The sequence below is a fragment of the Athene cunicularia genome, assembly GCF_003259725.1.
Source record: "Athene cunicularia isolate RWA chromosome 6 unlocalized genomic scaffold, athCun1 chr6_part1, whole genome shotgun sequence".
Lineage (NCBI taxonomy): Eukaryota > Metazoa > Chordata > Aves > Strigiformes > Strigidae > Athene > Athene cunicularia.
The window spans coordinates 18,358,983-18,372,234 of NW_020799105.1; the positions used below are offsets into that span (position 1 = coordinate 18,358,983).

Here is a 13,252-nt window from a genome sequence, read left to right on the forward strand (position 1 = left end):
GTGCACAGAAATCTAGTTTACACATAAAAAGCTAAAGAACAGAGGACACCAAAGAATTAATAAACTTTGAAGCCTACAGTTGTTTTTTTACAAACCAAATCCCATCTGAGCTTTATCAGATTTAAAGTCTGAGAACTGCTTTGGTCAGGCCTTGAAGGCAGAATAGAGTCAATAGGAAGCTTCTGTCTGAGCCAGTATGTCTTGTTAACATCTTTCAAAAAGTTAATATTATAAAGGATTTGATTTCTGAATCCTTCAGTGTCTTTAAATTCACCTCAGCACAGAATTGGTAGAGAAATATTTCCTCTAAGTAATTAACCCGGTTATGCAAACATATTCTAGTCATGAAGGGGTATCATTTATGTTGGAAGATGGGCACTGAAGTGTTTCTAGTCAAAATTTGAATCCTTTCTACTTTTTACATTGAAAAACTAGATAGGACCATAAAAGAAGAATCCTGAGGGCAATTTAACTATATTAATTCTAGAAAATGTAAACCACAGCAATTACCGGTTTTGTGGAGGCTGAATGGAGTAAAAATAACCAACCCCTTTTCCTTCCATATCATATAGCTTTGAGATAATTAAAGGGGGGGTATTGATTACATTCTATCCAATGAAAAAGTAATCCTCATTAGTATTCTTTATCTGACCTGTCCATTTCCCATTACAGAGGAAACTGCTTCTAATTTGAGATCAAGAAATTACTTTTGATAAGAACAAATCTCTCAAACTGATGAGGAAAATGGAGATTTTCCTCCATTTGCTGCTGGTTTGATATATGCTAAGTACCAAACACTTGTCACTTTGTGTCATTTCCATCCAAAGTTGAATAGAAGCTACTGAGACAACATTGCTGCCCATTTTACAACTTTAGTGTAGTGGGTGACATTTTAATGGCATTCATGTGATGACTGATATTAGTTTTCCTTTTATTTTCTTCTCTCCTTACTCTAATATTCTGAGTCTACAGTATGTACTCCTAATTTCAAATAGTTCAAAATCAGGTACAGACTTGAGCTGCTGGTTCTGCAGTCTGCTTTTCTATTCAGATCAGGTTTATGTCTGTCACTGAGAATGTTAATTGTTACACAGCTTAAAAATCATAAGACTCTAAAGTATTAGGGTTCAGTTATACCCTTTCTCACCTGTGATTAACTAAGTTAAGTCAGGAGCGTGTTTTATGCTATTCTTGTAACCATCAGAACTTGAATTTCTTTGGAGGGAAATTTCTTGTATTTCCTTCAGAAGCTGCATATTTACTAATAATAAAAAAAATTTATTTCAAGTATTGTAATAAAATAATGGGAATTGACAGTACTGCTTGCAGACAGAAGGTTTTGTGGTTTTTTTTTTTGTTTTGTTTTGTTTTGTTTTTTAATTATGCTGAAGATCAGCTCTCCTCAACTTATTCTTGTTAGACTATCAGGCAGGACTGATCCCTTAATCTAGAAACAGTTTATGTAACTGTTGTTTGGCAGGATGGTGCAATAGCAGAAATTTGGTAGCATGTGAAAAAATAATTGAGAAGAAAAGAAATGAATGGATTTTAGGTGAAAGAGGGATGTGAATAGAAGAATACAAAATAATAAAGGCAAAGCAGAGCTGGAGGTGACTGTACAGCAATAGGTTGAAAAGGGGCAGGAGACACAGCACTGAGAGACTGTGGAGACCAAAACAGAGTTGAGTGATACAGAGAGAGCAAGGCAAAGACTAAAAATTGTAAAAGGGCTTGTGGAGCTGAAGAGAAGGGTAACAGGGGGAGGCTACCTGAAGACAAAAGGGAAAGCAGGTATTTGGACAGAAGGAAGAAAGGAATAAGCAAATAGGGAAAATAAAATTAAAAAACAAAACCACAAAAAAACAACAAAAACAAACAAACAAAAACCTACTAAAGAAAGGATGAGAACTTACCTCCCATCTCTTTTTTTAAAAAAAGTTAAGCTAGATGATGTGGAATACTGATAGGCAGATTAGAGAGTGGGGCTGGTTTTGAAAGAAGGATTTGATGACACTTTTAAGACAATCACAAGTTGTGATTACAGGATGTTTTACTTTCTGTGGCATTATCGTGCACTTTTAAATAACTGTCTTGTTTCCTCTGTAAGGAAATGCTGCTTTCCCTACTCCAGTAAAGCAAGTGGATACAGGAACCTCAAATTCTAGAGTTTTATATTCAAAATACTTTGTAGTACTGTAGTATACAGGGAGGGTCTTCTATTACCATTTTTATCACTTCAGAAATATTGTCCAGGTAAAGCTAATAGGTAGTATTTTTAAACTTCTGTCAGCACAGCGGAAAAATATTGGGTTCATATGTGTGGCTCAAGAAAATCTATTTCATCTTGGAAACATTTATCTAAAGAACTGACCAAAAATCAAACCTCAGAAACTGTAGAAGTGTTTCGATGTGCTGGTGGTTTTAATTGAAATATCTCTGAATCATTTAACACTCTGCACCTTTGACACAATACTCTCATACAGTGGTCCTAGAAATAAAACCATTGAAGATTGTATTTGAAGGAATGAAGATAGTTTTTATTGGTGTTCTTTTAGGATCGACCACAAGGACTGAATAATGCTCCCAAAGAAATACATTTGGATGAAGATGACTGAACATGCAGATCCAAAGGCCTTTTAGGATATGGTGAACCTTTGGCCTTGGATGAAGAATGTTCTTGGATGAAAGAACTCCAGCTGAAAGACTTTGTCTTTGCCTTTTGCCTGGAGAATTGCAAAGATATGAAAGACATAAAGGAAACAAAGATTTGCAGCTGAATTCTTGCAGGGTGCAGTTACAGTGGCTGACACTGGCACACAGCCAGCCTGTCTCATTACTGTGGAATGTCACTAGCTTGTACCCCTTACCAGTCTCCTACAGCTCCCCAAAAGCCTCTCACACACTTGTTGGTTGTTGTTTTGTTTTTTTTTTTCTTTTCTGCTTTCTATTTGCAAATTATATTAGCAAATTTTAATTGCATAGTTTCTGTAATGAAATGAGCACCTCTGGGGTTTATGTATGTCATGTATAGCTAAAAAGGTAAACGTAGAAAATGCTTATTATGCTTGGTTCATCAGATTATAATATCATGCTTGTACCTGCAGCTGAATAGGTAGTTAAGTATTAGTCTTTGTTTTTCTTCATGGTTAATGACTTGCCGAAGTTTAAAATGACAAGAGTTCACTGACAGAGTCAATGAAGTGACGTTCACAATCGGGTCAGCCGTGGCTACCTGGACATTCCAATGGATTTCTTATTCTAAAATACTGAACTGTGTTAAGTCGATAGGAAGACATCTAGTAATTCTGTAAGTTTCTTTACTAAATATTCAATATACTTGAAACCTGGTTATACATTTAACAATTTCACTTCTTGAAGTGTCCTTATTTACGCTCTATGATAAAATGCAGCTCTACTAGATAGGTTCTGTTTAGTATCTTAGAATAGGATGTGAACAACAGATTTCATGTAACACTGTTTACTAAGGTTGACCTTCAGAGCGTGTCTGTATACAGACACCTTACCTGACATGTTTCTTACCGAAGTAATTCTGCTAACGTGTTAAAAAAACGACTACATGCAGAGAAATGCTGTACCAAAGTTAAAGGGCTTACTTTGCCTTTGATTCCAGGAGAGACAATCCACATGGAGAGAGGCTTAGTGATTTTCACCATTGTGGGCAGAATTCTGTAATTCATACCAACTCACATCATAATACCTTTTGTGTCAGCTGGGCTTGCTTAGTAGGTCTTCCAGAATTCAGGCTTTTACAGTATCTCTGTTCTAAAATATGGCCACTAAAATATGTAGTCATGGACACACTTCTCAAAGGACAAACCTGAAAAGAAACTAATCGAAAAATGCATCCTCCACCAGGGTAGCTTAGGTGAGCCTAGCCTTATTCAACTGACGACATATTAGCCTAATTTTCCTAAATGGCCTCTAACTTGTTAAGAAAGCTTCTCTTCAACAGCTCTTGTTGTTCTTGGCCGGCTACCTGATCTGACTTTACAAACACAGTTCTAGAAGCTGTTTTAGCCAAGAAATAGACTTTTCTAGATGACAATATGGACACTGTCTCTTAACCTTTAGCTTTTGACCCAAAGAACTGGGAGACCATAGCCTATCTTCAATCAGTGATTTTGCTTGCTTGCCTTTTCTCCTCGTAACTCCCTGTGTCTGTTCCTCTCCTCCCTCTTATCTGTCCTTAATGGATAATGAACATTGTGCATGAATGACTATTGGAAGTGTCAGTTACTGCAGGGTCTCTGTGCTGGGATGATTAATATAAAATAATTCATATTGAGGTACATATGTATGTGTCTGTGTGCAAGATGTTAATATAACCAGCTACCAACTAGTAAATATGCCTTGGGACTATTGGAATGTGTGTATACATGAAGCAAGCTATGGCTAGAACTTCAGATATCTGGATGCTGGACAGTTAAACTCCACTGTTTACTACTAATTATTACTGTACTGATGCTGCTTTGTTACTGCCCTAATAAAAGGAACCTTTATCAATGCTTTGCTACTGAGTAGTGTGTATGGCAAAGAGGTCCGGGGTATTTCTCTAAGAAAAGACAAAAAAAGCTAAAAGATATGTCTGGCTTGACCAAAGCAATGTGTTTTTACAGTGATTGTGCCTAAAATCAGGTCAAATCAGTCATGGGTTAACTTGGAATAGTTATGTGACTTAATTTGTTTTTCCTTTGGCCACCACTAAAATTGAGCATTTCCAATTTTACATGATTCTTCAATGTCAGATAATTGTGTGGTTGTGCAGCCTTCCCTCAGGTTGGGGCTACACCTATTCCTGGGTCAGTAGAAGTATTTGTTACTACACAGCCACTTTGTTTTCCATGTGTTTGTTCTAGTAAATTTGTTGAATATATAAACCATCAGACTTTTCTGGATAGGTATGTGGCTTTTGGTCCAACTTAGTGCTCTGTTCTGGTGCTAGAGCCATGCTCTGTTAAAGATCTGTTACAACTCCCAAGAGGTGAATAACAGAGTTGGGATGGATTAGACCACAAGATATTTCTTTTTTCTTGTGTTTTCATGGAATTCCTCTTACCAGATGTTTTCACCTCTTGTTAAACATCAGTAGTACTGCCATGTTGGCAAATGTTGATTGTTCCTCAACAGGGAAAATATGTGTGTGTATTCATTCCCTTGGTCACTAGTGTGGCTTCCTCTAACTTTGCTGGAAATTCACCATGCTTATTTACTAATACTGTAATTAATTAAAAACTATAATATGATTTTAAAAACCCTATGATATAATTAAAGTCTGATATAACTGTAAAGGATCTTCAGAGAGATAATTTCTAGTTTTAAAGCTGTGTATGAGGATTTTCCCCTGTATTTCCCCTTTGTGCACATGCTTAGAAATGTTTTACTTTACCTCTGATAGGTCTATCTTCATGTAGAAAGGACATGGGAAACAACTTTTATTAGGTTCTTTTCTTGGTTGGTGGTTGGTTTTTTTTTGGGGGGGAGGAGAGCAGGGAATGGATTTCTCTTTTGTCTTCCTTTAAATCTGAACCTCGGTGCTTGACTCTTGATTTAGAGGTGGGGAAAAAAAAATCTGTTTTGTATTTAAGATTAAACCTAACCTCATCTTTTGTTAAAAACAGAGCCAACATTAAATTCATATGAGGGCTTTCTTTTCACTTCTGTTTTCCTCCACTGGCTTTTCTTTGTCAAAGAAAAGCATAAGGGGTGACATATCTACTCCACACGGAGTAGATGCTTGGTATTGAGGATTCATTTATCATGAAGACAAAACATAACAAGATCCTGAGGCTGAAAGTCAAAGAATTTGATCAGGAAAGATGATGCCCATTTTAAGAAGCCAAAGTATTTTATTATTGGAATGCATCATTCAGAGAATATGATAGATTTTCCATTAGTGGAAGTCTTTGATCAAAACTGCATATCTTTCTAAAGGAAGAGCTGCCTCAAAGAGCAAGCAGCTGAGCCTGATGCAAGAATCATTGAATGAGAGAATTTTGCCCTTTTTTTTATGCAGGATGAGTCAGATATGGGTACCATAATCCTGCAAATGGTAGTAGTTATTGTAAAAAAAAAAAAAAAAAAAGTGAGATTAGACTTTTTCTACAGAAGAGGGGCACTTGGAGAAAATTATTAAACTGGAGCCTAAAGCAACTATACCTCATGCTGCTAACATCACAGAATGTGTATGGCGAATGTTATAGTTAACTTTGTTATAGGTAACCTTGTGTCTGTACGATCTTAGAAATGCTTGTTGAGGCAGGCTAGTGCTTTCCTGTAGGTAGAAGATTGAGAAGAAAAAATTGCAGCGGCTTTTAGCTTCACAGATCCGTAGTTCGCAGGGATGATATTACTGTGGATTTTCTTCTTTAATTGTTAAAACATTTATGCAGAAAGACCTGGGTTCGAGGTCCTTTTCAATCTGAAAGGCTTAACCCTACGTGTCAGAAGAGGGATGCAGTGATGTTGGTATGTGTTGTATGAGTATGATATATTCCTTTATTTGATGCTGGGCCACTGTGGTGGTCAGAGGCACACACAGCAGCTGCAGAGAACCTCCTGGTGGACGAGAAGTTAGGACTCTAACCTCTGCTGGCAATCAGAGTCAGAGTTTTTGCTTCTGGCCCTATTTTTGCTTTTTTTTCCCCCTAGTTTTATTCAATGATAGACAAATGAGATGGTAAGTTAGTGTAACATGCATGCAGGGTGCAAACCCCTAGCTTCCTCTCAGCTGAATCAGGCTGCATTTTGCCAGCACTCCTTCTGGCCCATTTCCACTGGCTGGCAGTGGGGTGAAGAATGTTCCCTGGGCTGGTGCCTGGGTCATGCTTCTCATGAGGTGGCATCTGAGGCCTACAGCAGTGGCCCCCCTGCTCAAAAACAGATGAAATTGCCTGGGTTTCAACATCTGACCCTGCATAAGCTTAATGCTGGACAGACCAACCCCCTTTGGCAATTATGGGGATATTATAAATTAACCAAATTACAGAATTAATTTTGCAGACTTAGATGTTTTACGAATGTTATGTACCATTGTAGTCTTTCCATTGTAGCATCTTTTTCTTTGTTAGTGTACATGGTTAATAAAGTCTTTAAGTGCTACAGAGCCCATTATTGTCAGTAATGAGGCTATCTTCAAACTGAGTGTTTTACAGGAACCCTTGTACCTTCCAGACACAAGGACACACTTTAAGTACATAAATTTCCAGTTGTTGACCATCTCTGAAAGTGTGGAATAGAGGCTTTTTTTTTGCTCTGGGTAGTAATTCTTTTTTATTCCTGGAGCTATGTGTTAGTCAGTGATCTACCAGATTTTACTAATCTTGCTTTTTTTTTTTTCCCCTTTTCCTGTATCTGACTTGTGCACAGACAACTGGAATTGGAAAAATTCTGCAATGCTCAACCTACTTCCGTCTTTCCAGGAATATTAGACTTCAGAGATAAAGTCCTCTATAGCCTAAGAAGCATCAGCCTTAGCATATTATAGGTCTCTTGTTTAGCCTTAGCCAATGATTTTGACCTTGTCTAATGAATATCTGTGCGTTGGTCTTCCAAGCAGTGCTATTACATTTCACCTCTTTAGCTTCCCTTTTACAGCCTCAGTTGTTAGATAGGAGATATTGGAGAAATTAATAGGTGATAACTTTTTGGTAATAATCACTCTTCTCTCCTACTACATCTCCCTTTCTTTCTGAGAATTGATTTTTTTTTTTTTTTTCACTTTGTTATGTGTTACTTTATTGTGAAAGTCTGTTACTGGAAATGTGGTCACATTATTAAATTTTATTGATAAATGTCCAGTATTCCTGCTCCTGGTAGGTGGAGCCATTATGCTTTCATTAACTGCTATTGCTACATGATGTGGGAGAAAGGAGAGGGAGACTAAAAAGAATCTGAAGAGGATAGTTTTCCTTTGGGAGTTGAGGAATGTTTTTCCTTCATCACAGTAACAGTTTTTTGAAAGCCTGAAAGAGGTGATTTGCTCCTAGATACTTCCTGCAGGGAAAGCATGAACTGTAAAACAATCTTGACACCAGTACCAAATACAGCAGTTCTGCCAGCCTTATTGTCCCTTTTTTCTGTTGTCCAACATGCACGTAGCATGTCACAGGCAGCTTTGAAGTTGAATTCCTTTAGGATATATGAGACCATGCTGCAGGTCTGAAATAAGTCTGTTATTCTTTGTGTGTTGAGCCTTGTCACAAGCCATGCTACCTCCTCGTTATTATAAATGTCACATTTTGATACTTCCTCCTTTGTATGAACTTTTGTGTTCTGTCGCTCTTCAACAATGCTTCAAAAAACCTATATGCTTCAGAGCCTAACACCTGAGTTATTCCATACTGCTGCTTTCAAGCAAGAAAGGTAAAATATAATTTTTAAGAGGAGAACCAAGACTTGAATATTGAGGGTTTGGGTTTTTTTCCTAAAGTACAGTCAGTGTTATCTGGAAGCTTTCATGGGGCCTTCAAGGGCACTCTGAAGTTGAGTGGGGAAATCATATGTCTGCAGAAAGTCTATTCCATCTTTTCGACGAAGGTTTCTACCAAATTTTCAGGTATTGCTCTGGCAACTTCAGTATTACTTTTGAATATTTTGAAGTGGTATGCCAGAGGAAGATCTTTTATTTTACGGCGTAGCTTATTTCTAGTACTTGCATAGCAGGGTTTTTATAGATCTGAATATCTCTGAAAACATGATGTGTTTCTAATGATCACAAATTAATAGGTTTTTTTTTTCCCCCAAGCAACCATCTTCAAAATTAATTGTTCACATTGAGATCCAAAGGTTTTTGCAATCCTAAATTTCCCCCATTTTTCTCCTTCACACCCTCTCCCCAACCAAGATTTCAATGCCTCCTCACAACATATTTATTTTTTGAAAGTATCCACAAGAAGAGTGGCTAGAAGCAGTAGTAGTCAAGTGATAGGCTTTATTTTGTACCAAGTTATACAATTTAGTTTTCAGATAACAAAAAAAAAAAACCCCAACCCCAAAATGCAATGTAAGTTGTCAAAAAGCTGACACTCTATATACCAGAAAATATTAACATCTATTGACAAGAAAAAAAGTATGAATCACTCCATCTCCATGACACATTTCAAAACTGCTATACACAGCACAAATTATAGTGTTTGATGGTATCGGGGATAATAGTACTTGAGAGTTCCTCTCTGAGTGCCCAGCGTTACTACTAAAAGGGTTCAATTGTCTTGGCTTACACTATAGAGCTACAGAAAAAAGATTAAGGTTCTCTGAGGTCATCTTTACTAAAAATAAAAGCTGATACAGAATTGTTGTTAATAACTTCAATCAAAGGAAAATAGTTTCATATTTTGTGTATTACATTCTTCCTGCAAAACAAAAATTATATCGACATGTAAAATATTTATTTTCTTAGTGCCTTACAGAATATTTCCAATGTGACGTCCCCTTTCTTGCCACTTATGTCCTCCACAATCCTGTATTTTAATTCTTTCTGTTGTCAAGTTCCTAACAGTCAGGCATGCTTCCTGTACCCAGCAGCCACATGAGTCCATAACAGAGGAGTCAAAAATATGTCAGGAAAGGCTAAAATATAAATTTTTTGCCTAAAAAGCTTATGAGGAGCTGTCCTCCTTCAGAGATGCCACCACCTTTGATTTTTCTTGCATTGCCCTTAGCTAGAGGTCTCCAATGCTTCAAGGAGAGGGAGAAACAGCTTCACTGAAAACTGTAGGAGGTAGGAGTCTTTTTCTAAGTGGCCACTTGTAGGCAGCATCTTGTTTAATTATCGGGAAGAGCAGTGAGAGATAAGTATTTTGTCTGGAGTGGTTCCTCATGGAAATTCTGGAACAGAACATTATTATTTGGCAATACTGAAGGAAAAAAAAATAGTTGTGAAGACTTATGTGGGGAAATCATTGTTACTTTCAGAGAACACTATTCAAAAGAGAAATAAGCACAAGATTATATGCAGGGTTGTGGAATTTTTTTTGTTTAGCTCATTAAAAATCAAGTCCTAATTTGAGCAGGTTTTGGTGGGTTTTTTGGGGGGTGGAGGGTGGTGATTGTTTGGGGTGGGGTTTTTTGTTTGATTTTCTTAAAGGACCCAAGTGTAATTAATTTTAACTCCAAAGTAATAATTGGCTTTCTACCTAAACTCTGGAAAAATTCAGCTCTAGTAGAAGGGAAAGTACTGTGATATTAATCATGTAATTATTTGGTTTATTATTCATGTGAAAGAAAAAAAAGTAATTCTTTTAATGCTGAATTTTACACTAACTACAGGGGTGCAGCTGCTGCCTATATAATGAAAGCTTTAATAGAAGAATCCCTGGGGAGGGTTGTTGCAAAATCCCTGTGGTTACTGAATGTTGAAATGGAGCAGATAGCAAGAGGAAGAGGAGGGTATAGAACATCATAAGGCCTGTTATTAATATGTTAACCTACCTGGAAAGAAAACAAATTAATTGTAAATCAGAAGAGAGAACATAGATACTTACATAGATCATGGATCTCTGAGGATGAAAAGGTCATTGTAAAAGCATTTTCTAAACAGGTCTGTCTTCTGTGACTCTGGGGTTAACTGCACTATTAAAAAATACAAACAAAAAATTTTAAAGTTATGTTCTGTTTAGGTTGTCTTCATCATTACAATGTCCCAATTGCCTTCAGCAGTTCGTTAAGGAATGCAAATAGTATGCAACTTGTAGTTTGTTCTTTCGACCCTGCACATATAAAGCAACTGAAAAGGATGGCAAGTATAGCTGATTCTGTTCAGTTTTGCATTTTCACCAATGGGACTGTGTCCCTTAAGCCCATCCCTGATGCCTGTACAGAATTCCAGAAGTCAAGGGACCTCCAAGTACCATTGCAGACAGAGCTCAGCTGAGCGTGCGATTACTACAAACCCTCCTTGCTTAAACTAGTTAACTTAAAGATATTTGGTGTGGATATGATTAAAGTAGAATGAGAAGCAATAAAATTATTTTTTTTTTGGTTTGTTTTAGAAATTGAGGTCTGATGAGAGCTTAGTTTTGTCCAATAATTTCTATTTTAGTTCTTCAGTGAAAGAAGAGAATGATGCTGCAGTTAAATCCAAAGACATTAAAAAGGGCAAATCAAACTTTTTTTTTTTGAGGAGGCAAGATGTACGTTGGATATGATGGTGCAATATAGTAGAATAACTTCCCAAGACAAATAATATAAGTATTGCTGTTGGAGAGAGGTGAATGATGTAGTTTGAAAATTACAGTTGAAAATATGGAGTCGAGCAAGATTGTGTTGAAAGAACATATGAAGTGACCTGTCAACACAGGTCTAATTTCTACTATGACTTTATGTTATTTTTAAAACTATTTTTTTTCCAGAGTGTGAAATTACTTTGAGATCCCATCCAGTTCAGTGCTGGCCTCCCTAGTCCTCAGTTTTTGTTTTGTTTTGTTTTTTTTTTTTTTTCTATTTGTGTCTCTGTGTATTTCTATCATGAGGCAGTTTCACAGTCATAGGTGCAAATAGGATTACTTCTTGTAATAACATTTCAAAGAGAGGCTTTCATTGGCAGGAAGCAAGTTTGTGCAAAATGCTGATGACATAAGCAGCGTGTTGGATGGTATAGCCTGAAAATGAAGCTGCTAAGAAATCTTCAAATCAAATGCAGTTCTGTCCAGAAGGAAATCATTTGCATTAGAAATTTTGCTGTAGCTTTCTGCACAGGCCTGGCAGCCCACACTCCCTCTGCTCTGCGTTATCTCATTAACATTATTATTTGGACGCCAGAGTCAAACACTTATATCGGGTAATAGTTATGCCTACTTGACACAATGTCAGTAAAATGCAATTTTTTCATCTAATTAGAATTTTGACAGGAAAGAGAGGAAGAGGCAGAAAATAAGAAATTAGTTATTTCCTGTACCTCTGTCATTGCAGGCATTAAGCTTCACTGGTTTATTTTGCATGATCTCATGGCAGCCCCTTCACAGCAGCCTGATCTCTGCCAGATTTAAAGGCAGGACGAGTTAAATAAGGAGGTCCAAATGTTACTGGTTGGAACAGGAGACCTTTTAGATTTTCTAAATCACAAGAGGTACAAGACAAAATGCTGTTAATTCTGATCTTGCTGGGAATCTGGGTTTATGAAAATACAAATTTTAAGTAAAACTTTCCTAAATTTTCACGTACAAAATGGCACTTGTTAGCTGGGACCCTCTATAGAATGACAGTGAAGCTTTTTATTATTGAAAGGAAATCAGTGGGAATAAATTCTAGTGAGCACTAGGACCATAATAAATTAAAGTTTTGGAGTGGATTTTTTTTTCTATTTCTGAAAGACAGCTTATTTTCTCACCCCAAAAGAAAGATTAATCCTCAAAGTCTTTAATATGAGTCTCAGATTTCAGAGATCAATAATCTCTGCATACAAGCAGACATCTGCCACCAGACCTCCATCTGGGACAGATATTGGTGAGGCTAATGTCCCAAGAATTAAAAAAAAAAAAAAAGTCAAGTTATCCCGTGTCATCTTGGAAGGACACATTCATTAAGAAATGGCATGTCTGCTTGTACGAATAATCAAATAATAAATAAGGTTTTTAGCAAAGAGCATTTATTCAGCAATACTCACAGCACTGTCCAAATTTTGTAATTTGATTTTTCAAAATCAGATTAATTTATTACCTTTTTTTCTTTTGCTGCTCTTTCATATCTTTGAGGCTGCATAATTCTGTGAACTCCTGTTACGCTTTATTTGGGTTGTAAATGTTGCGGTCCCAAGTGAAATCAGAATTCCTGCAGGGCTATACACGGTGTAAGCTTGTGGTAAGAAGAGTTTTTACCCTGTAATGTTTGCTTTATAGTTGAATAGAAGCGGGCAATGAAATAGAAGCACGCAGAGGTGAAGTTATTTGACGAGGGTCACAGAACAATTAAGTGGCAGAGCAGAGATTTTTTTTCAGCAAAGTTTCCTGAGATTGATCCAATCAGGTGATTTTGAACTCAGCAGTATGGAATCTCTCCCTCTGCTTTAGGTAGAGATCTGCTGAAACAAAATAAGCTGGCATCAGAGCAAAATACTGACTCATTTTAAGCAAAACCCAAATTCCCTCCTTTGGTTCCTCTGTTCCTCCAGTTTTCTTTTTTCTTTATAAGATTCAGTTATTCCTTGTATAGGTAAAATTACTCCATTCATATTTAAAGTCGCAAGGTGGTTATGATAGGCTGCTTCTCATTCTCGTCCTGCACCTCCTGAGATTTA

General features: G+C 36.9%; 1 protein-coding gene across 5 annotated transcripts in view; it reads left to right on the plus strand.

The window, feature by feature from the left end:
* The window catches only part of ATRNL1 (attractin like 1), a 518,966-nt gene that overhangs the window by 418,954 nt on the left and 86,760 nt on the right, over positions 1-13,252 (plus strand). For 2 of the 5 annotated variants that reach the window (XM_026851056.1, XM_026851054.1), the window contains one exon: positions 2,556-4,520. The exons of the other annotated variants lie outside the window; for them this stretch is intronic. Coding sequence is in view for 1 of the 2 variants with exons in the window: in XM_026851054.1 (XP_026706855.1) it covers positions 2,556-2,615 (60 nt within the window). In the remaining variant the exon portion in view is untranslated. Of the gene's footprint in view, positions 1-2,555; positions 4,521-13,252 lie in introns of those variants that run through there. 5 annotated transcript variants of the gene reach the window in all.